The 26,086-nt window shown below is 51.0% G+C and overlaps 8 protein-coding genes across 8 annotated transcripts; 3 read left to right on the top strand and 5 right to left on the bottom strand.

The window, feature by feature from the left end:
- Positions 1–33: 33 nt before the first annotated feature.
- Positions 34–503, bottom strand: LRP88_05583 (Endoribonuclease L-PSP/chorismate mutase-like protein; the record flags this gene model as incomplete). The annotated part of the gene is made up of 2 exons (XM_083242133.1): positions 34–338; positions 392–503. 2 exons carry the CDS (start codon positions 501–503, stop codon positions 34–36), a joined length of 417 nt encoding a protein of 138 aa, XP_083103281.1.
- Positions 504–1,117: 614 nt separating this feature from the next.
- Positions 1,118–2,954, bottom strand: LRP88_05584 (flavin monooxygenase-like protein; the record flags this gene model as incomplete). The annotated part of the gene is made up of 6 exons (XM_083242134.1): positions 1,118–2,056; positions 2,110–2,236; positions 2,291–2,601; positions 2,654–2,682; positions 2,731–2,859; positions 2,915–2,954. 6 exons carry the CDS (start codon positions 2,952–2,954, stop codon positions 1,118–1,120), a joined length of 1,575 nt encoding a protein of 524 aa, XP_083103282.1.
- A 3,120-nt stretch (positions 2,955–6,074) lies between these two features.
- On the bottom strand, positions 6,075–7,607 carry LRP88_05585 (major facilitator superfamily domain-containing protein; the record flags this gene model as incomplete). The annotated part of the gene is made up of 4 exons (XM_083242135.1): positions 6,075–6,265; positions 6,317–6,355; positions 6,411–7,334; positions 7,388–7,607. 4 exons carry the CDS (start codon positions 7,605–7,607, stop codon positions 6,075–6,077), a joined length of 1,374 nt encoding a protein of 457 aa, XP_083103283.1.
- Positions 7,608–10,458: 2,851 nt separating this feature from the next.
- Positions 10,459–13,318, top strand: LRP88_05586 (Fusaric acid resistance protein-like-domain-containing protein; the record flags this gene model as incomplete). The annotated part of the gene is made up of 2 exons (XM_083242136.1): positions 10,459–12,064; positions 12,129–13,318. The coding sequence occupies 2 exons, from the start codon at positions 10,459–10,461 to the stop codon at positions 13,316–13,318; spliced, it is 2,796 nt and encodes a 931-aa protein (XP_083103284.1).
- Positions 13,319–15,690: 2,372 nt separating this feature from the next.
- On the bottom strand, positions 15,691–17,065 carry LRP88_05587 (M20 family metallopeptidase; the record flags this gene model as incomplete). Its single annotated transcript, XM_083242137.1, has 3 exons — positions 15,691–16,453; positions 16,509–16,891; positions 16,961–17,065. 3 exons carry the CDS (start codon positions 17,063–17,065, stop codon positions 15,691–15,693), a joined length of 1,251 nt encoding a protein of 416 aa, XP_083103285.1.
- A 678-nt stretch (positions 17,066–17,743) lies between these two features.
- On the top strand, positions 17,744–19,556 carry LRP88_05588 (major facilitator superfamily domain-containing protein; the record flags this gene model as incomplete). The annotated part of the gene is made up of 4 exons (XM_083242138.1): positions 17,744–18,101; positions 18,155–18,810; positions 18,858–18,868; positions 19,061–19,556. The coding sequence occupies 4 exons, from the start codon at positions 17,744–17,746 to the stop codon at positions 19,554–19,556; spliced, it is 1,521 nt and encodes a 506-aa protein (XP_083103286.1).
- An 842-nt stretch (positions 19,557–20,398) lies between these two features.
- LRP88_05589 (sodium:neurotransmitter symporter family protein) lies at positions 20,399–22,607 on the top strand (the record flags this gene model as incomplete). The annotated part of the gene is made up of 3 exons (XM_083242139.1): positions 20,399–21,997; positions 22,055–22,417; positions 22,470–22,607. The coding sequence occupies 3 exons, from the start codon at positions 20,399–20,401 to the stop codon at positions 22,605–22,607; spliced, it is 2,100 nt and encodes a 699-aa protein (XP_083103287.1).
- Positions 22,608–23,121: 514 nt separating this feature from the next.
- On the bottom strand, positions 23,122–26,058 carry LRP88_05590 (uncharacterized protein; the record flags this gene model as incomplete). The annotated part of the gene is made up of 1 exon (XM_083242140.1): positions 23,122–26,058. The coding sequence occupies one exon, from the start codon at positions 26,056–26,058 to the stop codon at positions 23,122–23,124; it is 2,937 nt and encodes a 978-aa protein (XP_083103288.1).
- Positions 26,059–26,086: the final 28 nt, after the last annotated feature.

Consider the following 26,086-nt stretch of genomic DNA (forward strand, 5'->3'; position numbering starts at 1 on the left):
TCGGATGCGATATCGTGGTTTCCCCATTCAACCTCACGCCTTGGGATCATGCGCCGAAACCTCAATCTCAACCGCCATGCCGGGCGCACCCAGCTCCTTGACACCAATCTGGGTCCAGATGGGCTTATGGTTGGGCATCCACTTCTTGAAGTTCTGGCTCATCCTGGCCGTGATCTCGGGCGTGATGGAGAGATGGTACGAGTTGACTCGGAAGACCTGATCCCAGCCCTTTCCTCCAGCAGCCTTGAGCGCCGTGTCAACGTTGACAAAGGCTTGGTCGATTTGCTCCTCGACGGACTCGGAAAAGTTGGGGACGCCGTTTTCGGCGGTCCAACCGCCTGTGATGAGCGTGTTAGCTTCAAAGTGAGATAATGTGCCCTTGGAGGCTTACCCTGGCCGCTGGCTTCGATTCTATCGCCAACTCGAACAGTCTGCATGTAGCCCAGGTTGTCGCGGGCCCACTCACCGGCGCCCTCATAAGCTGAATACTCGAGGTGAGACATGATGTAATAGCGAATGGGTAGTGAGAAAGAGATGAGTTTGTAGAGTCGTGAGTTTGTTAATCGATGGATTGATGAATTGAGCCATTTCAATTGGTCTTTACTTGAGTTTATATACACGCATCCTCCATGGCCGTACTCCGTACTCCTACGGATCTTCCATGTCGTGGACCCTCCGACTTGGAGGATCTGACATGGACGGCGTAATTCTCGCATTGGCTGAGTAATTATCGCTCTCTCACCACATTGCGGCGAAGGATTACTCTGCCAAGGCGGAGCAACAAGACGATCAATCTGACAAATTGACCTGACAAATTGACCAGATCGAAGGATCCCATAGCATGACATGGGGAGGGTTTCGTACCATGAATCTGCGGCAAAGCCTCCGATGGAAGCATCCGAAGCGTAATCCACTCTTGGTGGAGTGGTGATAGTCTCTCGTGAGTGGTTCATTTGCGATTAAAGGTTCCGATTAAAGATTGAGTTATCGCGACTTGGATTTTGGGGTCGGGAGAGATTTGAGGCGTTACGCGACATCCACCGTAAAGCATCCGAAATGATTCCAACAAGCCTCCCTCTCTTCATTAATTACGTACTTCAATGTCCGCAACCATTCTCTACTCATTCTTCTTCTTGGCCGCCTCCACGTACGCGTTTACCTTCTCAATCTCTGCCCTCGCGCCATCCCACTTCTTGCGCTTCCCATCAAATACGCGCCATAGGAACGGAGTGTAGATGCCGTCCATCAGCATCTTATAAAACGCCCTGTCCTGGAACCAAAACTTCCATCCTGTCAATCCCCATCCAAGGTGCTCGTTGACCTGCGTGCCCGCCGCCTCGTTGGCCCACGCGATCCATTCGTGCTGGCGTACCCATCCGGGGACTGCGCTTCCGTCTTTGGCGATGCTGCAGATGAAGTCGTGTTGAGCGTCGACGGCTCGGTTCATCTCCTTGATGGATGGGAGGGGAGAGTTGCCCTTCCAAACCTGCGCGACGGCCATGGAGCAGAGGTCGTATAGTGGAAATGCGCCCGTTGCGAAAGCCACGGTGCCCATGAAGGCGAGCGACTGGGGATAGTCGAGCGAGAACACATTCTGGTAGAGACGAGGCAGAGGCTTCCCACGCGATCCGATGCTTCCCGCCCACTTGGGTGTGGTGTTTCGTGTGGGATCAACACTGGGGTCGAGCAGATTGAACTCGGTCTTGTATCCTGTGCACCAAATGATGGTATCAGCATCAAGACGCGTGCCATCATCAAGCTCGACCTCCTTTGGTCCCACGACGCGCTTCAGACCGCCGACAGAGATGATGTCTCCAGACTCGAGAAGATCCACTAGATTGTCAGAGATGATGGGCACGGCGTGCTTGATCGGCGGCGCAGGGTTGAGCTTCCACTCCGGACGGATCTTGAATTCTTTGTCCTGCATCTTCTTGCACATGGTGTTGAACATCCACTCAAAGAAGCGCGGGAAGTTGAGCTCGAGGAAGCCGGCAAATGCAGCCTTGCGAGCTGTTAGGGTATGGTCAAAGGGGGCTCCATTGACCACGCGTGGCATCTGCGAGTTTGGTCAATACTGTCACCATGGATGGGAGAGATTGGGATACGCACCACCAAAGCTCCATGATTGTGAGACACCCAGACCTTGTCGGCGTGGCCACAGAGAGCTGCTGCGGTATCGGCTCCCGTGTTGCCCATGCCCACGACAACCACCTTTTTACCCTTGAAGAGCTCAGGCCTGAGTGCGAGTAAGAGAGTGAAGCTCATAGTGTTTCAATAGGTAAAAACGTACCTTTTAAATGCACGCGAGTGCAAGACCTCGCCCTCAAATTGTTCTAGGCCCTCCAACTTGGGAACATGAGGACGAGAGTTGATCCCCGAAGCGATGATGACCTTGTCAAAGTACTCTGGGCCTGATCCTTCGACGTCGACTATCCAGCGATCGTGCTCATCGTCGCGATGCACGCCGGTGACTATTGTGCTCAGGCGAAGCCTGGAAGCCAGGTTGAAATGCTCTACATAGTCTTCGAGGTACTTTTGCACATGCCCGGCTGTGCAATGACTGGGTGTATCGTCGGGAAAAGGAAAGTCTGTGAAGCAGCCCTGTTTATAGTGAGTATGCCGACTGGCGACGGTTTGGAGTCAGGCGGGTTACCCTTTCTTTGGAGATGTTGATGATGGTCGCTGCTAAGTGTTAGTTTTGTAGGCTGCGAACGGCATTCATCCTCTTACTGGGGAGGACAGAAGTCTTGTCCTCGTCTGTGTAATGCCACAATCCTCCGACATAGCTGTTGCGGTCAAAGCCTGTCACATCGAAACCCTCTTCAGTCAAGTTTTTGACGGCCACGAGGCCAAGAACGCCTGTTCATCGTCAGTACAGCTCCATACAGCCTCGACTAGCGCGGGAGGCACTCACCAAGGCCGATAACGGCCACGCGAGGTGATTGTTCTGCCATCTCTATAAGTCTCTTGCTTTCGGCGTTTGCAACTACCAAGTGGCTTCAAGCAGAGACACTTCGCGTGATATTTTATGTCTCCCAACGACAAAACGCCCAGCTGAAAGCCTGAGACCCCATCAGGGTCCTGCAGGGCGGAATTCCCGCGGGTCCGCTCACGACGCATCACAGCGTTTGTGCCCAGAGCGCGGAAATGCGTCCCGCGCGTTTAGACGAGCCGACCTATGAGACCCGGCGACCCTGAAATTTGATGAGATGGATTAGATAACACGCGGCAATCTCACTGGAGAGATGTGCCGAGCTGAGAATCCATCAGGCCACGCTGCCCCACGGGCGCTGTGAGGAGTTTGCCCGACTCCGGGGGTGTTTCTGGTCCGTGTGTCCGATTCTGGGGAATGTCGGTAGGTGACATGTTTCGCCGATTGTGAGAAGATGTACGCGATTCAGGAATGTGAATGTTGTGATTTGGGGCGTACAGAGGAGAGTCGGTGTTACTGCTTAACGTATATGATAAGCATGCGGCGCAGACAAGCATGCGGCGCAAAAATCCCTCAACTTCTCCTCCTTTCATCTGATCAATTGATTCTCAACCATTTAGGATGCCACAATCAAATATAGAGGCAAGAACGCTTCTTGCCCTTCTTGCCCTTCAAAATGACCCGAAACTAAGTATCCGACGTGCTGCAACAATCTATAAGATCAAGGAGCAAAGGCTCCGTCGCCGACGGAATGGCATTTAATCTCGAGTCGATTGGATCCCTAAATCACGCAAGCTATCTGATCTAGAGGAAGAGATCATAGTTTAATTCATCCTCGACCTAGATTCGCGAGGCTTTCCCCCGCGACTGCGTGGTGTTAAAGAAATGGCAAACCGACTACTTACTGACCGCGATGCATCACCTGTCGGCAAGCGATAGGCTTCTAACTTCATCAAGCGGCATCTAGACCTCAAGACGCGTTTCTTTCGCAAGTATAACTATCAGAGGGCTAAATGCGAAGATCTAACTATTATTCGCAATTAGTTTACGCTCGTAGCGAATATAATCGCGAAATATGGTATCACCCTCGCCGATATCTACAACTTTGATGAGACCGGCTTTATAATGGGCATGATTACAAGCGGAATGGTCGTCACAGGCGCAGAAAGGCGTGGAAACCCGAAATCAGTCTAGCCTGGGAACCGGGAATGGGTTACAGTCATCTAGGCGATTAATGCCGAAGGGTGGGCAATCCAGCCGTTCATCGTGGTTGCGGGCCAATATCACCTCTCTCACTGGTACCAAGAAAGCAACCTCCCGGGCGATTGGGCTATCGCGACGACTCATAATGGCTGGACTGATAACGAGACTGGCATCGAGTGGCTAAAGCACTTCAATCATCATACAAGCATGCGATCAAATGGTCGCTATCGTCTTCTGATCCTTGATGGGCATGAAAGTCACCATTCAGTCGACTTCGAGCAGTATTGCGAGGAGAACAAGATTATCACGCTTTGTATGCCGCCTCATTCGTCTCACCTACTTCAGCCTCTTGATATTAGGTGCTTTGGGCCGCTAAAAATGGCATACGGTCGGGAGATTAAGCATTTAATTAGATGCTCTATTACCCACATTTCGAAGACCGAGTTCTTCTTGGCCTTTTATGCCGCCTACCAGGGTACTATGACGCAAAGCAATATCAAGGGGGGTTTTAGAGGAGCCAGGCTTATTCCTTTAGACCCCGAAAGTATTATATCAAAGCTTAATATCCAGCTACGGACCCCAACGCCCCCTGAGGAGGAGGATAGCCAGCCTAACCCTTGGGTCTTAAAGACCCCAAAGATAGTCCTCGAGGCTAGCTCTTAGTCTAAATACCTCGAAAGACGAATCAGAAGGCATTAAAGTAGCTCTCTAGAGTCTATTCTTGAGGCTCTTAAGTCATTGACTAAGGGAACGAAGGCAATAATGCATAAGATGACCTTGATAGAGTCTGAGGTCTAGACCCTTCGACGGTCAAATGAGGCCCTAAGCAAGCAGCGCAGAGCAAAAAAAACCCGGCTATAAGATAGAGGGAAGATAACTATAGATGAGGCAAGGGAAGCAATTAATCAGATGGATGTTAATACGCAAATACAGGGTGAATCGTCGAGAAGTGGTGGTCGAGGCGGGCGGGCGCGACCAAAGGAAGGCCACTGTGGGAAATGCGGTAAGGCCGGGCATAATAGAAGAACATGCCAGACTGTTGCTGAGCAGTCTAGGGAAGAAGATAGTAATTGAATTAAATTGATTAGATGCTTTATTATGTTTTTATCTTCAATTCCGTCTTAAAGGTTAAGAAAAGTGCGCCGCATGCTTGTCTGCGCCGCATGCTTATCATATACGTTACTTGTTCCCCAGATCAACATAAGCGCCGCGTCTTCAACTCGGGTCATCCCTTGCGCATCTCGGCATAGCTTTTCCTCGTTGAGCCCTGCCGATCGACCTTGAGGTTTGACCGGCCCCGGGCTGTCGGATGGATTAAGGCGACGAGCCGGACCTCCGATGCCGCCTCTGACTCTCGGATTGAGGCTTGCCCGTCCTTCGCTTGTGCTGATCTAGAAATGTTCCAGAAGTTTTCCAGCTAGCCTTAAAGGATGCGATCCTCATCTTCGGATATGCGCTGCCGCTTTGGCTGGTGCATCCGCTCAGCACCTACTGCTGGAGATCGGAGTGAGATCAAGAGTAATAACTAGGCCTTGATTCACCTTCTGACACCGATGTCATGAATTAATTGGTTCGCCGGGTCATCATCATGCGTTTAGGGTACGCATGTCACTTCGTCTGGCCACAGAATTGAAGCTATGTAAAAAAAAAACAATGGAGCAGGGAGAAGCATTCTGACACGGCAGATGGGGTAGCAAACTTGGATTGTTTTTGCATTATCCCGAGCCGTTTCCCACCATGCACTCATATTTCGACATTCCTCGTGTCAATGCAAACCCCGATTCCTTTCCCGCTCATAATCAAAACATTATCTCCTTCTCATATCTAAGTCCAGTATTCTTTTCGTACGTCGCCTCTAACCCAATGCTTTTTGCTCCACATGATGCTCAACCGTCAACAATGCTCAACCCAAAGCAACCAACGCCGTATCTAATGCGATCTATATCTTCGTTTTGAAGGTGGTAAAGTTTCCAATGAGTAGACCCCGGGCCACAGTAAAGGACACGCCCGCGACAAAGACAATGGCAAGATAAAAGCATGCCAATGGCTGAGCGCCCAGCTTCTCCAGCATGATACCACTGAGAGGGTTGGCCAGCAGCAATGCGATGCCGACGGAAAAGTTGGTTGATCCTGATGAATGGTTAGCATTGGAAGGGGGGACAAAATTGCTCTACTACACACCATAGTATCTTGCATAGTCTTTGGGCTCGCATGTTTTACCTGTGCAGACTGATGCATGTTAGCTGGCTTCAAGCAAGTGCCAGGGTAGACTTACCAGGGGAGAGTGCATAAAAAGACCCCGAGCAGTATCCCCAAAGTGCAGAGAATGTGTACAGCAAAGGAGCTGACGTGGTGCTAAAGGGAATAAAGATCGTAGCCATGAAGACGATGGTGAGGATCATGACCGCGATCATCGAGTTTAGAGCTCCGAATCTGTCACCGATAAAGCCCATGCTGAAACGGCCAACACAAGAGCAAGCACCTAGAATGGAAAGAAGGGTATATCCATCTTCGGCTGTGAAGCCGGCGCCGGTCGAGATGGTTGGCAGGAGTCCACCGATGCCAAAAACAACAAACTCGATCAGAAAAACGCCGCAAGACACAAACACAAAGGTCGGGTTCCTCCAAGCTGATAGATCAAGAGAGAAGCCTTCAGACTTGGCCTTGGTGGAGGTCGAGTTGGCGGCAACAAGTCGGTCGAAGGAGAGGAAGCAGATGACTCCCAGCACCGATACGATGCCCACGACCAGGGCCACGATTCTCATCGACCACGCCCATCCGAGAGATTGGAATGTGGAGCGTAGGAGGAGGGGAAAGATGATGGAACCGAGGGATGTTCCCAGAACCGCTGTGCCGATGGCCAAGCCACGACGACGAACAAAGAGCTTTCCAACCACACCGATAGCTGTGGTGCAGTCGATACCCGTGCCAATGCTTCCAAAGACACCAAAGCACAGCATAAACTGCCAATAGGTCTTGCACTCAGCCAGCAAGAGGAACGTGGCCGTGGAAAACACGCCTCCAACGGGACTGAGAACCCGAGGTCCGTATCGATCTAGGATAGATCCGATCTGGAAATTAAAGATGAGGGAGAGGAAGAGGTACACTCCGCTGATCCATCCAATTTGGCTGACGGAGTAGTCGCTCAGTTGGTTGAGGCTGAGGTAGGACTGAACTGTTCCGATGGAAGCCATGAAGCCTGTCACTGATTGTTAGCTGCAGAACCATGATATTAAATCTTGATGCACGTACCGAATGAAGGAATCAGGAATAGCAAGGATCCAAGCACGCATGCCCAAGCACCGAGGTCTCCCTCGATGTCTTTTCCCAGCGAGTCCAAGGAACCGTCCGAGTCTTGATCTGCATCAGGGATAGATGGAGGGGATGAGCTTGGTGCACTCTCCACGTCGACGGCTGGGCCCTTTTCAGGGAGTGTCGATTCGACAATGGAAGCCATCTGCTGATTCTTCATGGCGAGAGTTGCAGTCTCAAAGCTTGTCGGCTTCTCTGGATATTCTTGCCCTGATACTGCAACACAAGAGCCTCATCGTCGCCATATTTATACAACAACTGATCCGACATCGTCGACACCCAGAATCCACACGTTTACGTCTTCAAAACCCCAACTCTGGGTCTCGACTAACTCATTCGGAAGCTGTTTTGAGAGCAGTAGTAAAAATTTAAGCTTACAAGGCCAAGACCTAGTCATCTATTTCTGGACCCATATGTCGCCATTGCCGCATTGGGAAGCTATTCTGAGAGCCTGGAAAATTTGCCAGCGACGTGATCGGTCTGGGCCGGAGAGCATAGTCCACTGTGGTGGGTCGGATCGGGAAACCTGCCGAGGGATCAAGCCATTGGGCGCTGGGAGATTCATCACGGGGGCGAGAGGAGGCGGTTTGAGTCGGTAATGAATGGGGCCAGTGAAAATAGTGTCAATATCAACGTGGTCGATGCCATGCATCCATGTTCATGTGAGGCTCAAGCTGCGAGTTGGGGTGGTGATGCGTGATGGGGTGGGGGTTACAGTCACGTGTGCTCGGTGCATAGACTGGGTCTGGCCAAGCTAATTGCGAGAATGATCCTTCCATCTTCTGAATAGCTTCATGTTGGGCCCTGGTGTCAGCATGCCTATCTCATGACGCTGATACCACGTGATAGGCATGAAACCCAGTGGCAACAATATTGGCTCTGGTTTTATATGCTGAGTGCTTTTGGACAGCATCCTTGTATGCTGAGTGCCAGGTGGGTAATGGACCCCTGAGAAAGGCACACGATGTCACATCTCATGCTTTGCGGTCTGTTTGAAGGCACACCGCTGGCTAATACAATTGAATTGTACGACGACAGAACGATTATCGACACAATGGCAGAATTTGAGAGGAGAAAAATGGCCAAGTTTCTATCATTAGCGCCAGCCATTCTTCATGAGGCGTCGAGCGGGGAAGGATTAGTCCGGTCTTACAGCCACCGTGACGTGTGGGCTTACGCGATTTCCTGAGGCAAAACATCTCAACGTGATTAACGATTTCAACCTCTCACTGATTAGTTACGCCAAGCAGCAACCATGGAACTCGCAAAGTTCAATCTGCTGCCTCCATCGCCAGCAGACTCGTCGTCGGAGAACGCCTTGACGGCCAAGAATCCTCGGACTCGAACCCGTGGACGCGCCATACCGCGAAAAGGTCACACGAAATCGAGAAAGGGATGTCTCAACTGCAAGCGACGAAGGGTGAAATGCCCAGAGACGTTTCCAGAATGCGACAACTGTAAACGACTGGGCATAGCATGCGAATACTCGAGCATGATTCCCTCCAAGGCTCTTCAGTCGACACCGACCCAATTCAGCATGGAGGACCTGCGCTTCTTTCACCATTTTCTATCTCATGCTTATCCACCGTTACCCATCAAGGGAGATGATGTTTGGAAGCAGGTTGCTACTATTTCGCACAACGTCTGTTGAACTATTTGAAAGAGAGGCCCGAGCTGACATTTCATAGTTCGATTTCTTGATGCACGCAATGCTTGGATTGGCAGCTTCTCACTTGTCCCTATGCGGGACCACAGAGTTCTCTTCCCAAGCCCTGACACATCGTGTTCACGCCATCAGACTCTTCAACCAGCGGTTGAGCAAGCCATGTGTTTCGAAAGCCGAAGCCGATGCCCGATACGCCACCATAATGGCTCTCACCTTTCAGTCCTCTTACATGCCTGAGGCTATGCTCGAGTTCATGATCATGCTCCGTGGCTGCACGGTGGTTTCTCATACTGTGATACCAGTATTGGAGGAATCGCTTTTTTCTGGCTTTACCGCCGAGAGTCATACCGAGAGAGTCCTTTCGCTAACCCGGCACGATCCTATTGATGCACTGATTGGCGATGTTCTGGATGCCGCTCTCACATCAGTCAACAACCTACGGCCAATATGCCACAGCGTATTGGAAGTCAGATATCTGAGTGTTCTTGACAGGATCTTGAGGTTGTCAAAAACGTCACCTGTTGAAGGTATAACTTGCCCAAGATCTCAACACCCAAATCGCCTGCTAACAGTGCAAATAGGCTTCACAGAAATCTGCTTGGCTTACACGCTTTTTGGCGAAACAAGCGAGGTCGAGTTTAATCACTTCACTGAGCGATCGAACTATGCCGCCCAAATCATCATGGCTCACTTCTTTGTAATCGAGTACATCCTTGCAGCCATCGCTCTGAAGCCGATAATTGACTCGTTTCCCTTCAGGAGGGTTATTATTGCGGCGTGGACAAAGGAGATTTCTAAAAAGCTGCCGTCTGGCTACGAAGAGTATATTCGTTGGCCATTAGAGTTTGCAGAGTTGTGTCAGCGGAAACATGGACCCTGACTCAATTTCACAATAGAAACTATTTTAATGTCTACCTTGCACGATTTTTTTTTTTTTTTTTGGCGTAATCTGAGGCCTATTAGCATTTGGCTGCTGACAGTTTTCGACATTGTTGTGGTCAGGGCGAAAGTCAGGCTTGGCGCTGTTAGTCTTGCATTAGTCTGTGCATTGGTAAAGAGACTGGACATCCCCCAGTATCTCCTCTTCTATGTCCGTGTGGAAAATCGTTGTACGCGGCCATGTACGAATTATCTCCCATCGTGATGTAAAAATCAGGTGGTTAAATCGGGAGGCTGGGGTCGTGGGGGCTGATTCAGCGACGAATCACCTGACGAGCCGCCCTCCCCGGAACCAACGGAATTTTAGCTGCAGCTCGTCAGGCTCCTGTATCATGACATAATGTCAGCAACAACAACGACAATGAGACTTTCTATGCCTTGAAGAGAGAGACGATTCTTGCAGACGATGGCTCCGTTCATCGACACTGTGAGGAATGCCCTCTTGGACTCGGCTGCCCGATCCCGTCTCTGGCTCGATACGCCTCAAGCTCGTGGAGTCTTTAAATGCACCATCGCCTATACTATCGCCAGTCTCGCGACTTTTGTTCCCTTCTTGTCGAATTTTCTGGGCAAGCCTGATGGAAAACATGTTGTGGCAACTATCACCGTCTATTTCCATCCCGCCCGGTCCGTGGGGTCCATGATCGAGGCTATTCTCATCGCCATCGTGGCCGTTGCTTACGGCGAGCTAATCTCGATTCTGTCAATGGTTACTTCGGTCTTTTTCGGCTCTACCATGCACCTAGTAACCGTCTCGCATATTCTAGTTGTTGTCATCTTTATTGGCGGCGGGTTTGGATTCATGGGCTGGGTCAAGCAGAGGATGCAAAATCCCCTCGTCAACGTTGGCAGCACTCTAGCTTCGCTTGCTATTATCGGCGTCGTCACTAGAGAGAACCACGTCATGTCCAACGTCTTTTCCAATGAAAAGATATTTCAGGTCTTCAAGATGCTAGTCATGGGGATCACCACTACGGCTGCGGTGAACCTGTTATTGTGGCGAAGTTCTGCTCGGCAGTCGCTTCGTCAGACTATGAACCGAGTTTCGGTTCCTCTCGGGGACATGCTATACATGATCACCGGAAGTTTCTTGAGTGGCTCTGAGGCTGGGCTTGTGTCTGATGGCTTCGCAGCAGCTACCTCACACTATTCCAAGTCGTACGCTCAGATGATGAAGGATATGAGAGAAGCCAAGTTTGAGCATTACTTTCTTGGTCATGAAGAGATTTATGACCATGAAAAATCTGTTGCAAGGTCAATGGAGAACTTGGCACAATCCCTTGGTGGACTGAGGAACGCTACCAATACTCAGCTTGAACAGTTGAAGCATCCAAAGCCAGCAAGCCTGGGTGAAACGGGGCAGTCACCTGTGAACCATGCTCGCGACCTGTTTGAGCTATTCAATAGCTCAATGAGCATGTCTATGACTTCGTTGCGACAGAATCTGTGCAGGATCCTGCATGAGCCGCAATTTGGGAGACCACCAAGCTATGAGATCAACATTGACGAAGACCTTCGACGAAATTTGATGGACTCGCTTGACACTTTCAACACAACTCGTGCGGATGCGTTGCAGGGACTGTACGACCGCATCGAACAGATGGCTTCATCCCCAACAACGACTAGAGCAAACTTGGAAGAAGTCGCGGCAGCGTGCGGGCACTTCACTTTCAGTTTGCAGTCATTTGGAGAAGAAGTTCTACAGTACCTGGATGTCTTGGATGACCTGGAGTATGTCATACTGCACAAGAGTCGAAGCTGGCGATGGCTTCTCTTCTGGCAAGATCGGAATGCAGCAGACCACAACAATGCCATCAGAATGTTTGACTCGGCAGAGGCGGACACTTTGATACGGACGAGATCGAGATCTCTCAGCTCCCCGGAGGAATCCAGAGCGCTCCCCATGAGAGTTGATGTTGCAACTTGGTACAATGCGCCTGATGTGAACAAGGTGCTGGCTTGGTTTTGGCGGAATCTCTCGGCCTTATTCAAGAAGATGGCACGAGACGAGAGTAAGTGAGAAAATTGGCATGCACGAAACTTGGCTAACATTAGTAGTTCAATTTGGACTCAAAGTCGGCATCGGCGCTGCCATGTGGGCTATGCTCGCTTTCCTCCCGCAGACTCGAGAGGTATATAACCAATGGCGCGGCGAATGGGGCTTGCTGTCGTTCATGATTGTCTGTTCCATGACGGTTGGCGCCTCCAACACAGTAGGCTGGGCACGTTTCATAGGCACTCTCTTTGGCGCCCTCGCATCTGTCATCAACTGGAAAGTTAGCCATGGCTATGCGTTTGCCTTGATCTTTCTTGGCTGGCTCGCCAGTTTTATCAACTTTTACATCATCATCCAGCACGGAAAGGCTGCCTTAGGGCGCATCAGCTTGCTCGCGTACAACGTGTCGACACTGTATGCGTATAGCATGCAAAGAAAGGCAAACGGCAAAGACAGTACAACCGACGAAGAAGTTGAACAGCCAGATATCGTCGACATTGCACAGCATCGAGCCATAGCCGTTACGGCTGGTATTATTTGGGGTCTCGTCGTTTGCAGACTCATCTGGCCTATCTCGGCCCGCCAAAAGTTCAAAGAGAGTCTCTCGGTGCTGCACCTTCAGATGGGTCTGATCTGGAAGCGTGGGCCTCTCGCTGTGTTGTACCGCAGTGAAGGATCTCAGAGCTACCTCAAGTCTGGCGAACAAGCCGCTCTTCAGAGATATGCGGCTGAACTGGAAAATCTGAGACAGGCTGCAGCATCTGAGTTTGAGCTGCGAGGACCCTTCCCGGTGGATGTTTACGGCCGTGTGTTGCGAGGCACGGATCGAATTCTTGATGGCTTCTACGGCATGAGTCTTGTGGCCTGTCGTAAGGGACATATCACAGAAGGAGAGCGAGCATTGTTGCAGTATACAGCTCGGGAGCGTGCAATTCTGTGCGATCACATCTGCCAGGCCTTCCAAGTCGTGGCCAGTTCAACAATGTTGGAATACCCCTTTGCTGATGCAACCCCGAGCATCGTCTCAGCACGCGAGAACTTGCTCAGCAAGATCTTTCAGTTCAGAAAGGAGCATTCCTCAAGACCACCAAGCCACGACAGCGAGGATAGCGATGATCCGGCTGAAGTGTTGGTCGAGGAGAGGGATTATGCTCTGCTATATGCGTATGCTCTTGTCACGGGCCAGGTGGCGGATGAGTTGAGGATGGTGGGCAAGGAGATTGGGAGCGTTTTTGGCGTGTTGGATGAGGATACGCGTCTTTTGCAGTAGCGATAGAGATTTCCTTTCACAGGATTGGTATAATAGACATGCAACCGAGTGGGACGATAGGTGTGTGTTTTATATATAATGATCGGCCTCAACGCCAGCACCTCGAGATATCTGTTTGATCACTTCGAAGTAGAGATTTGTGCCTCAACATGTCTATAAGTTGAAGCAGTACGGCACTAGTTTATCTATTCTATAACCAATGAACGCTTTTCCCTATCAGTAATTTGTACCTTTTGACTAGTTGGGCCTAAACTGTTTTGGGTACGGCCTCGGCTTTGATATCGGCAATGATAATCGTCTCGCCACTTCGGATAAAACCAAGTCAAGACCTCCGATACGACGTGTACCTGTTTCTCCAACCTCAATCCCAAGCTTTCGGCATTTATTTCCGCTGTAGCTCGTGAAATAATAATCCAGAAAATGCTACAGCTATACCTCTCAGTCAGACTACAGCCTTGAATCACACCCATTCTTCATGTTTGCCAACTTTGAACTCTATTCAGGGGGTTGGGTAGGTGCCGAGCAGAAGCGAAAGCGTCGACGGTCTCGGAAGGGATGCATACCATGTAAGGCTCGGTTCTTCCATCGTGAAAGGAGGATGCATCTAATACATTCTGATAGGTCGTGAACGACGCAAGAAATGTGACGAGGCTCGTCCCCTGTGTGGCCAATGCTCTACGCGTCGCGTCACCTGTCGTTGGCGCAAAACCCCGTCAGATGAGGAACTCGATTCCTCTGCCGAGAATACTCAAGACTCGCGGTCGCCAAGCCCAATAAGTTGCCAGTCGCCATCTTCCCGAGTTTTGGGATCAACTTCGTCGGCGAGCGATGCTGGAGACGTTTGCAACGCAAGTAGTCCAAGCGACATGGCAGTTTCTTTTCCATTCCGCCGCCTCAGTCTATCAAACGTGTTTTCCGAATGCGCGAGAAACCTGCCATCTTGCTCCATGATAGACTTGCTACAGGTATTCGATCGAGCCACGTCAGGTCATGATTTCGGCGGGGAATATTCTCTCCTGACCCAGGGGTTTCCTTGGTTATCGAGATCTCCAGGCATGCTCCACGCTTGGCTCTCATGCTCGGCAATGCTCATCTCACAGTTCCAAACAAGTTGGCGAGCACATGCGCTTAGACAGTATACAAAGGCCATAAGGGAACTGCGACGAAGTATCGAGAACGGTGTTTCTGTTGCAGACGAGTCGACATTTGCGACTATACTCATATTGCACGTCTTTGGCGTAAGTTTTCCTACCCTATCAATGCGCACACTGCACCTTGAGTAAAAGCTGAGAGCTGAATTGCCAGAGATTCGGTGATGTTAACAGTGACTCGTCCACGGCACACCTATCCGCAGCAGCCAGATTGAATGCCGCCATCAATCGACCTCCTTCAAATGCTCACCAAGTGTTGATTGTCGAAGCATTCATCTACCAGATTGCCAAAAACAGTACCTTTCGACCTAGCCCCTTGGAAAACTACGAAGACCTCTCAAGAATAATACGGCTTTGGTCGGAGTCTTCTGTGCTCCAGCGGAGTGCCTCTAGTCCTCAACTCAAGAAAGCCGGGCTATCGGCTTTCCTCCCTATCTGGACTTTCGACATCATATTCAAGGCCTCCCATATACTACATAATAGGAGCCACATGTCTTCAGATGAAATGGAGAAAAAGCTAAATGAACTGCATACGCAACTCTACAAGCTTCAGCAAGGACTGCCACCTCCTGACAGCCCTCCTGAAGAGCAAATTAGCGAAAAGATGGTCTCGTATAGTGCTGACCGACTTACCCACGAAGAGGCAGTAGTCCCATTTCAGCTGGACACAAGCTCTCCCTGTACCGACTACGCCGATGAGGGATTCCACATGCGACAGCTCTACTTCTTGGCAGCAACCCTCCTTGTCTGGAAGCTGACGTACCCAGCCACCACAGTCGACGATTTGAACGTTGCGACAATCTTCAAATCTGCATTATTTCATCTCCTCCACGTCCGAACTGATATGACATGCCTGCTCTGGCCAATCACTGTACTTGGAATTGCCGCTTCGTCAAGCCAAGACAAGTTGGTGATTATTGCACATGTGGAGGCGATGCGTCACTTCGCAGGTGAACGATCGGCAACGTCAGTTCTGCAGTTTCTGGCGTTGGCATGGGGAACTCGGGATGCGCAATCTGCTGTTGAGTTGGAAGACCAAACTCAGGAAGGCTTGGGAAAGGAGGGAGCTGGGTCCCCAGATGGCTTCGGTTACTCTTCTGCAGGTTCAAACAGGGCTTTGGGGCTGGATGTGTTATTCAACGAGTCACTTATGAGGATAGTCATCGTGTAGAGATGAGTAAACAGTATCTGGTCATACCTCTGATATGTGTTCCCCACGATCTACTGTTTGCATGGCTTTAATCTACGCTGTTGAAAGTCCTTTTTGATCCGAGTAAAAAGACCGTCGTCCACCATGACGGACCAACCCGTGACAGCCATAGCCTTGGCGGCCTCAAGAATTCTCTCATGCGCCTCTACAGTGCCGGCGGCTTCCGCAAAATTTCGGTTATGCATGGATGTACCTGGAGGCGTAGGAATGCCGATTATCCCATGCAACCCAGGCACTGCTTGACTGACATTGCCCATATCCGTCGAGCCTCCAATCGTTTCACCCTCGGTAGGCATGGAGATGGGAACACCGAGAGTATCCATCTGTTGCTTGAACAGAGAGCAGAGAGGCTGGTTGACCCAAAGATCCGCATACGCAAAGTTTTCCTTCACCGCAACCTCGCAGCCCGTCGCGGCTGCCCCGGCTTCGATGCAACTTCGCACACGGCTAGTCAACTTGCCTAGAGATTCCATACTGGCGCTGCGGACTGTATATTTAACCTGGGTGCAATCTGGTATAGCGTTGGTGAACCGAGGTGCCTCCATGATGCACCCGTGGATGCGCTCGTCGGGCTTTATCTGCTGTCGTAGCATCGAGACGTTGTTGTATGATGCCACAAGAGCGTCTAGGGCATTGATGCCATCCCATGGGTTTGCCGCAGCATGGGCGCTGGACCCTTTGTACTCGGCGACTAAGTCGGTGACGGCGATGGAAGAGGGACCGGCTGAACCAAATGTACCTTGGTGTTGATAGTCGGCTTCAATCATGGGGTGACTGGTATGAGGGTGAGCAGGAGCTACGATAAGTCAATAGTATGTCGAGGACTTACATCATCAAGGAAACGTCAGCGTCCTTGTATGCCCCTGCATCGAGGAGCAAGACCTTTCCTCCACCATCTTCTTCGGCAGGCGTGCCCAGTAGCTGCGCCCTACCCTTAATACCGTACTTATCCATTACAAAAGACAAGGCTAGATAGGCAGCGACACCAGCCGTTGCGATCAAGTTGTGCCCGCAAGCGTGGCCAAGCCCTGGGAGTGCATCGTATTCAGCGTTGAAGTTGACGCATTTGCCGCCATTTCCATGTGTCGACTCGAACGCGGTGGGAAGGTTGTACGCTCCTCGTTGCACTCGATGGCCTTGGGATTCGAGAAAGGCTGAGATGTGCTGTTGGGCTTTGAACTCTTCAAAGGCAATCTCGGGTTCATCGTGGATCTAACGCGAGCATCTTCGTGTTAGTCTAGTTTGATAGCTAATCTTCGAGATCTAAGGTTGCTCGCTCACCTGCTTGTTCAATGTCCACAGCTTGTCCGACAACTCTTGGATGTAATCCGCTATAACCTGGCGGATCTCATCGAGGTCAGGGCTCGGAGTAATCTTGACAGTCATGATAAGATTTTGAGACGGAGAAATGATAGGAAAGAGGCAGATAAAGGGGTTGGCACTGGGTTACTGATCTAAAGACAGGGGCCGAGGAGGAGGAGTTTGATCTTTTATACGCCATGACCCTGCTGGTTTTCTCCATTTAATCAGTATGACTGTTCTTGGCGGCCGCAAGCACCTCGAATCCCAGCTTGAACCCCTGCTCGCCAATCTGTCCCGGACCCAGTTTCGGAATCGGAACCTTGGAGTTTTACGTAAAAATGAGTTATCGACATGATGATATCGCGGGGTATGAAGCTATCCCCAGATTCCCGCCAAGTTCTTAGCGTGTCGGAAGGCCTATCTGGGTTTAGCTCCTTACCAGGGAGTTGGCGATGGTATCGCGAAGGCAAATTCTGACCCTTGGGGCCCATAGAGTTTGACTTTTAGCGTGTCGGAAGACTCTTTTGGGTTTAGTCTCTACGAGTGCGAGATAGGAAACTCTCACCAGCTCGACTCATTCATTCATCATCCGGCAACTTCGCTCGGTAGGTTATTGATAAGAGTCACTGCGCTATGGGAGCTCGCCTTGTCCTACGTCCAAGTCATTATAAGAGGGAGGAATCATCAGCTGGAGAAAGCTCTTCACATCGCCTCATCCATCATCTCTGAGTCTTCAAACCATTATCACTACGAAGTTACTCTATGGAGTCTACCACACGCGACCATACGTCTGATTATGACATTGCACCCGGAACGGTGTACATAGTCGAGCAGTCGTCCGCATTGTCCGCTGACTCGACCGCTGCTGTCATCTTGATACCCACTCCGGCCGATGACTTGACAGATCCCTTGCGCTGGTCTGTCTGGCGCAAGAGGTATCATCTGTTCCTCCTGATCGCCTACGGCACGCTCATGACTGCCCTGGGCAACTGGGAAGCGTCCATCTATGTTAATATCCAGGAGGCACTTGGCACGACCGTCACCCTTCTCAATGTTGGCATGGCTTTGACTCTGTTGATGCTTGGCGTTGGCAATGTCTTTTTCACTCCTCTCTCCCACAGTAAGTAGAACACTGAAGGCCTTGTTATTGACCCGAACACTGACAACAAGCAGAACTTGGCCGCAGATTCACCTACCTATCCAGCCTGATTATCGTCATTGCAAGCAAGATATGGCTCGCCAAAGCCAAGAACTCTGGCGATTTCATCGGTGCCCACGTCCTCTTTGGCCTAGGTCGCGCCCCCTACGAAGCATTGATTCCGATTTCGATCGCAGATGTCCTCTTTACCCATGAGAGAGGCTTCGGACTCGGCGTCTACTCATTCGGCTTGATGTTTGGATCCTCTGTCGGCCCGATCGCCTCCGGCTACATGGTCAAGACACTGCACTGGCGCTGGGTTTACTGGTGGGGAGCCATTCTCTGCGGCGTCGTCTGGGTTGCCATGTTCTTTACTCTTGAGGAAAGTCGCTTCATCAGAAAGCCGTCTCAAGTCGAGTCAACCACCTTCGATTCCAATGAACGAGGCACGCCCAGTCAGGGGTCCAGTTCAGAAGACCACAAGACAGCCCAAGAAGAAGTCAAGGACGAAAAGAACGACCTGCAGCATCACGGCAGCAGCACTTCTGTCCATAGTGTGGGCGAAGTCTTGGATGCAGACAACTTTAGGTTCCAGACCAGCCTGTGGACCGTCTTTCCTGGTACTCTTGGCGTCTTGGCCAAGCAATGTTATCAGCCACTGCAACTGGCTTGGTTTCCAGTCATCCTCTGGGTAAGTACGGCTTAAGGTGCTGACGCGGCAATACTGATGCTCAATAGTGTGGGATCATGTACGGCGCCTCTGTCTCATGGATCAGTGTTCTGGGCACAACCACTGCCACCATACTGGGCTCGGCACCTTACAATTTTGGCAACGATGCTCTTGGCCTCATTTGGCTATCGCCACTTGTTGGTGCAATCTTTGGGCAAGTATTCATGAGAACCACATGAAAAAACACACTCTAACCATCGCGCGCCCTTAGTTCTTACTTTGCTGGTTCCTTCAATGACCAACTTACTATGTTTCTATCCCGTCGCAACCGCGGCTGGCGTGAGCCCGAGTTCCGTCTCTGGGCTTTCCTACCAACGGCCTTCATCATGCCTGGAGGTCTGATACTCTACGGCGTCGGTGCAGCTAAAGGCCTACCCTGGATTGCACCCATCATCGGCATGGGACTAGTGGGATTCGGCCTGTCAGTTGCTGCAGCACTCACGGTGGCGTATACTGTTGATTGCTACCAAGCCATTGACGGCGAGGCTGTCACTACGGTTATTCTGATCCGAAATATCATTGGCAGTGCCCTTACTTTTGGTATCCAGCCTTGGATCGACAGCATGGGGATAACAGATACATTTATCACGGTCGGGTGCCTGTCTTTTGTTATTACCATGGCTGCTGGATTGTTGATTGTGTGGGGAAAGAAGATGCGTTTCCTGACCAAGGCGGCGTACATGAACTTTGCATGCTTGTCGGAATAGTTTCTAACTGCTGAGCTTGAAATTTGGCATACTGAATAAGCTGGACTATGTTTTTATCTACAGATTTATAGCTGGAACGCGCTCTGAAACCCCTTCACGTTGGTCAAAAAGTCAGTAGAGAACCCACCAACCTATTTCGCCTCGATCCTCCCTTTTTTCCTGCCTGAGGCTCGTCCCAGCTGATTCTTTTGCCCTTGTGATTCACATGCTCTATTATTGGACCATTTAAATATTATGCCATGGCTTTATGTATCTTGGCGGGTAGGTCATGCGACCAAAAGGCATCATCCAAGCCCACCTGCTGAAAGAAGACTACGGTACCCCGGGTTCAACATTGGCATTCTTGGCTTCTTATTAAGGAGAATTACGGCGCTTTATCGATGGACTGTTGGCTTGCTTGTACCTTCCGTTCCTGTCGCTTGGCGGTACAAATCACGAGATAGAGGATTGCATTGGCACTCGTCAGGATTGGAGAGGAGCATCTTGGCGTAAGAACCGAGTCGCCAAGCTCATGGATTATTGGTATGCTGTGCTGGGGTATATCTTGGCAACGCGATTACCCTTGATTACCTTCCTTTCAGAATCCAATGATGGAACAATTGCCTATCAAACGGACTTGTCGGCCGCCTCTCCAAGATCTTGGCTGGTCTGGGGTTGCACGTCACCCTTCGAGGGAGTGATCTGGGGTATATATGGAACGATCTGCTCCACCATTCTCCTACCTTCGAGGAAAGTTCCATGGTTCATCCCCATCTTCCCCGACACCCACTTGTTTTGCATTATCCTGCATAAAGGGACCTCCTCACTCTGTTATTCTTCCCCCTTTATCCCTACCGCTCAACATGGCGAAAGCCGAGGGTGGCCCGAAGCCGGGCCTGGCAAAGAGAATCTTCTTGATGCTTGCACCAGACTCGGCAAAGGATGACGATGGTCGCGACAACTTTAACTCGCGATCGCAATTCGTGCTCTGCGCCATGGGCGGTGCTGTCGGCCTGGGTAACCTGCTTCGATTCCCGTCGGTCGTGTTTAACAACTACGGCCTGCAGTTCTTCATTCCATATGCCGTCGCCCTCTTCCTTATTGGAATTCCCATCCTCCTCCTCGAAATCACACTCGGACAGGCCTACCGTGGTGGCTGTGTCATTGCATGGAACAACGTCAACCACCGAGCAAAGGGCATTGGTCTCTCCATGGTATTCAACGGCTTCAGTGTCGTGGGCTACTACGTCCCGATTCTGGCATGGGCCATGACATATTTCCGACTATCCTTCAAAAGTCCTTTGCCTTGGGCGGGTGGAGACACTGTCGACTTCTTCTTGAACGATGTTGTCCGCAACATCGCTCCAACCGGAGGTGATGAGGATGGTGGTGGCCTCAAGTCTTACCCCGGTCGCGGCATCATCGGCGAGACCTTTGGCTGGTCGATCATGATTTGGTTTGTCGTCTGGATGTGCACCTTCAAGGGTGTTGGTCTCACAGGACGTGTCATTTACATAACCATGGCCTTGCCACTCGTCATGATTGCAATTCTGGCTATCCGATCCCTCTCGCTTCCCAATGCCTCTGATGGCTTTAAGCTGTATGTTGGCATGTGGCGAAGCGAGTCCCTTGAAGGTCCCCGAGTATGGCAGGATGCCTTTGGACAAATGTTCTTCTCCATTGGCGTTGGCTTTGGCTACTTCACGTCGTACGCCTCATACAACAACAAATTTGCCAACGCGGTTCAGGATGCTTTCATCATCGCACTGAGCAACTCGGCCATTGAGATCACGTCCGCATTGGCTGTCATGGGCGTTGTCGGATTTCTTGCCATCAACCCTGGCGAAGTAGATCCCTTGTCTACCTTTAGCTCCGGCTTCTTCTACTACCCAGAGGCTCTTGCGCAAATGCCTGGCTCCAACTTCTTCTCGGCATTGTTCTTCCTGACCTTGGTTCTTCTTGGACTCACATGCGTGTTTGCCTTGGCCGAGGTGCTGGTTACGCTCCTCTGTGACACTGATCTTGGTCAGCGTGTGCCTCGCTGGGTTATCTCTACCTCGGTCATTATTCTGGGTGTGTTGACTTCACTCATCTATTGCAGTGAGTTTGGCTTTAACACTCTTGATGCTATTGATATGTTTGTCAACGACGTCGCCCTCTTCATCACCGTCTGGTCCGAGACCTACATGGCCTGTACGCTTTACCGCTGGAGAGACCCTGTTGATCAAATTGGATTTGTCGGCTATTTTGTTTACAATGGCGGTTACGTCGCCTCCATTGTCATCGGTCTCCTCCTTGGTCACCTTGTGAACCCCAGTGTCGGTGCTGGCGTTGGTTTTGGCATTTTCATTGCCTGCGCTCTATTCTCTGCCTTTGTCGGCAAGACTCCATCTGTCCCTGCTCCCAGATTCTGGGGCGGCAACCCGATCCTCAGCCGGTTCTGGTATGCGGCTTTCTACTCGGTATGTATTCCTCCCTTTCCAGGATATCTCTATCATGTATTTGACAATTGTATCTAGGGCAACCAACTCCGCCGGGACCTGAACCGTGCCATCCTCGGCGGCTCCAAGAACTGGAAGATTCATTGGGTTTGGCCCATCTGCCTCAAGTACATCACCGGTCCTGCTGTGGCACTGGTGTTTTCTTTTGCCTACCCCAAATTCCTCAACGGTCACGCCGACGATCCACCATTCATCTACAGTTTTGTGCTTATGCACATGGTTGTCATTTTCATCGTTGGTGCATTCATCGCTCCTCGCTTTCTCAACATCCTCATTCCGGGGCACCGTGTCGCTCGCGGTGATGGCAAGTATGATGTGGCACCCCAGATCACCGTGGGCGAAACTCCCGTTATCAACGATGGCGGCCTCGAAGGTGGCAATGTTCTCGAAGGTGACATTGCCTACCAGAACAGTGCTGATAGAAGCAGCGCAGACGCTGACAAGGCTGTTCGGAGGAATGATGCCACCGTGGCTGAGCCTGCGTCCGTGGAGTACAAGCAGTAATTATTTGCTCTACGCACAGGAACGTTTTCACTTCTTTATGGCAAGGATCAGGAGGACAACCGGGTAACTATGGAGTGTTTAAGTTGAGAAGGACTTCATTGTCACATTCCCTCCGATTAGCCGGTGGATTGCAGATGGCTCTCAACTGATAGGTAGCGGCTATAGCAATAACCGACGTTTCTTATATTCCCGTTTGCATGATGTTGTTCCTGGTCTAAGATGCCTAAGACAACAGTGACACCACTATAGGTAATGAAAAGGACCTTTCATGAGTTGAGGAAAGGAGTAGGCGAGGCGATCACCAAGGATCTGTTGGCCTGTATTCATCGTATACCAACAGTTGACGGTTGCGGCCTGCTCAGACATTGCATAGGAATCGCAAGAGGCTGAAAGAAGAGAGAGAGAAAAGTGATGAAGTGTTCGTGCCAATATTTGACTGACAGCGGATGCCGAGCTTTATTGTAGCTGCAAGAGAGACCTAAAAGCTATCCGTCGCAGAACGATGCTGACAACATTGGGTAACAGAAGATAGCCGCACGCCCTCAGCAATATTGAACTTGTAAACAAGAAATAGTTATTTATTAGACTCTCTGCTCATTGCTCATTGGCTGGTCTAGTGGCCGAAAGTCCATCAAAGTCCTCTCCTGTTCCCAGAACCCGTTCCTTGTGTCGCCAGACACAGCCACCTCGGTCAGCAGCAACTTGGCATACGCCGCTGCCGTCGCTGCCGCATACTCCTGCCACTCCTTGCTCTTGTATGAATCGGCATAGTCGCATATCCCGCGAATAACAAGGCACGGGAACGTATTCATGACCCCTGCTGCCTCCATCTCAAAACACAAAATACCATGTTTTCGCGCCCAGCGGTCCCGCACTGCTGCGTCTTTGAGGACACGGTTTGCTGAGGCGATGAGGCCGTAGTGTATTTCGGGGTGGTCGGTTGGTCGAAGTGGGCGCTTTTGGATGTGGTTGTTCATGTCTGTGCAATGTCCAACCTGGCAGGCAGAGCATACTAATGAGAACAAGCGGTCGTTTTCTTGTCCAGGATGCATGTACTTCAGTTTCCATGAGTCTGGCACCCGATTTACAACATCATTTAGGAATGGTTGCAGTGGATCGGAAGGAAGATCAGGGTTTGATCGTAAAGAACTGATGGCAGTCATCAACTGTCTCGGAGGCGGTTGGAGAGCTCCCGTAAGTTCAAAAGTACTGTTCTCGATTTCCTTTCCCCGGTCATACTGTATGACGCCAGGGAACCTCGCAGTCGGAAGACTTACGACCACATCGCCGAGCCGAATATCGTTCTGTGGTGTAGGAGCACCGCCGCCTATCCCCACGAGAAGACAGAATGCTATGCTCGGAAAGCTCCGCCTCATATTAGATGCCGAGTCCGCTGCGGCGTTGGTCCCGTATTCTCCCGCCGGAAGGCAAGCGGCAACGACCATGTGGCCGCTGATAGTGCCAAGTGCGTAGTTGTTGACGTCTCCGCGTAGGTTCTTCGGCTTGCTGTGCTTTGTGTCGAATAGGGCTCGCACGGCCAGAAGCTCTTTGGGGAGGGCGCAGAGAATGCCGACTGTATATCTCCACTGAGGGTATGACTCTAAGCTCAGAGAGGCTGTCGAATCACACAACCCTTCGGCATCGGACCCAGAAGGAAAACGGACCAGGTTTGGGGTGCTTGATGCGGAAATTGTGGCTCTGGGGTCCAAATCTGACGGCCTTCTGTTTGAAAGCCCTGGATGCTGCGCAGAGCCAGGTGGGTGGAAGGGTGCTGCAAGACTAGGGGACAGGCTACAACTCCTCTCCAGCCCTAGGGCGAGTTCTGCGCTCTGGCGAGAAGCCTCGACATTGTTTTGTTGGTTCAACGTCTGTATCGTCTGATCCCAGCTCGCAAAGTCCAACGTCTCGGCGAACTTGTCCAGGTCATTGATCGAAATCGAACTATAAGCCTGGCTCAACTCAGTCTCTAGCGGTAGGACCACCTTTTCGTAGATTCTGGATCTTAGTTCGTTGCTACTGAGGCTGCCTCCATCCTCGGTCTCCCATACCTGTGGGTCTAAACAGCTCCCCACGGCGACATAGAACTGTGAATTCTCGGGGATCTCTGTTCTGCATGCTTGGAAGACCACGCTCACGTCGAGATGTTTTGTGCTGCTCTGCGAATCGCCTATTTCGACCTTGTACCGTCTGGCCAGAACATCAAAGGGCGTGGCAAAGTAAATCTCCAGCAGCATCATTGCGAGCGTCACAAGGATTGGACATCGGTGCATGAGCCAGTCATCGGGGTCCATATCATCGGGGTCAAAGTCGTCGGGATCCAAATCATCAGGATCCAAATCTTCCGAGTCAGTTGCATCTGGGCTGTGTTCGCGGCCATCATGTGGCGGGGAGAAATCCAAAGGTGAAAGCCTCGTCTGAATGAACGGCCGCAAGGTGACGGCCGATGAGGAGGTCTCGAAGAATAACACATTGGACGAACTCCAACTTGGCTCCAACCACGGAGTATTGTGCAAGTGAAACACAGTCGAGCTAAGGATAACGGCTAAAATTCGTTTCGTCCTCTCGGTGAAGTTGCGTGGTCTGTCTCTCAGGAACTGGTCCAAAGAGATCGGATGTTTCGTCTTGTCGACAAGAGACTCGCTTCTCTCCGATTGCAGCTTGAAAAGCTGATCCTTGGTGACTTTGAGTTGAAGTCGATATCCCGCCATGGTACCAATTCTCGCAATCGGCTCACAAAGCTGCTTCACCACCATACTCCTCGGAGCCCTTTGTCTCTGTCTCGATTGTTCCACAACAATCCTAACAGCTCGATCCTTTGCTGTATGAATGTGTGCTTCATGCCAATCCTCCTTCATGGAGAGAAACATGTCAAAGTCGACTTGGTCATCAGCCTCACAATCAAGCTTTCGGTGAGTCCCCAGACAAAGACGAGCGCCGAAGTCGTGGGTGGGTGTACAGACGCAGTCTTTGCAGGCTACCAGCGCTTTGAAGATGGACTGAGCGGCGTTCCAGACCGCATATGATGGTTCGTTGATCTTGATCAAAGGGCCAAAGTCCTCTGGGGCCCACTGTGACATGTCCTCTGGGTATCGGGTTTCGAGCTCCTTCTCGAGGGCGCTCAGCGACTCCAGAAAGTCGTCACGTTCAATTTGCGTCGCTCCAAAATCCAGGTAGAGCTGGAGAGTCTCCACCTTGGCTCCATTGTCTGCCAAGTCGTCTCGAACCTCATCCAAGCGTCGCAATCTGGCGTCAGATGACAGTCGAAGAAGGTTCCGTGTAAATATCGACTCTATACAGTCCAACAGTCGATTCAGGACACCCTTATCGATTGTGACATGGCTGCTGCTAATGCGTTTTAGGTGATGGTAAATGATGGTGAAGTACGCATGAAGCTCAGCGTAGAAGCCCCTAAGCTGAGGATCATGCTCGCTCCGCCATAATGTCCTGGAAACCTGCTTCAATATGTTGTAAGTGGCCTGTAGCGAGTCGGCGGTGTCTCTGTCTCGACTTGAGGCCATCGCCGCGATTCATCTGAGGGGTTTGTTG

Source organism: Fusarium phalaenopsidis (assembly GCF_050370095.1).
Source record: "Fusarium phalaenopsidis strain FUZ10S chromosome Unknown contig_32292, whole genome shotgun sequence".
Classification (NCBI taxonomy): domain Eukaryota; kingdom Fungi; phylum Ascomycota; class Sordariomycetes; order Hypocreales; family Nectriaceae; genus Fusarium; species Fusarium phalaenopsidis.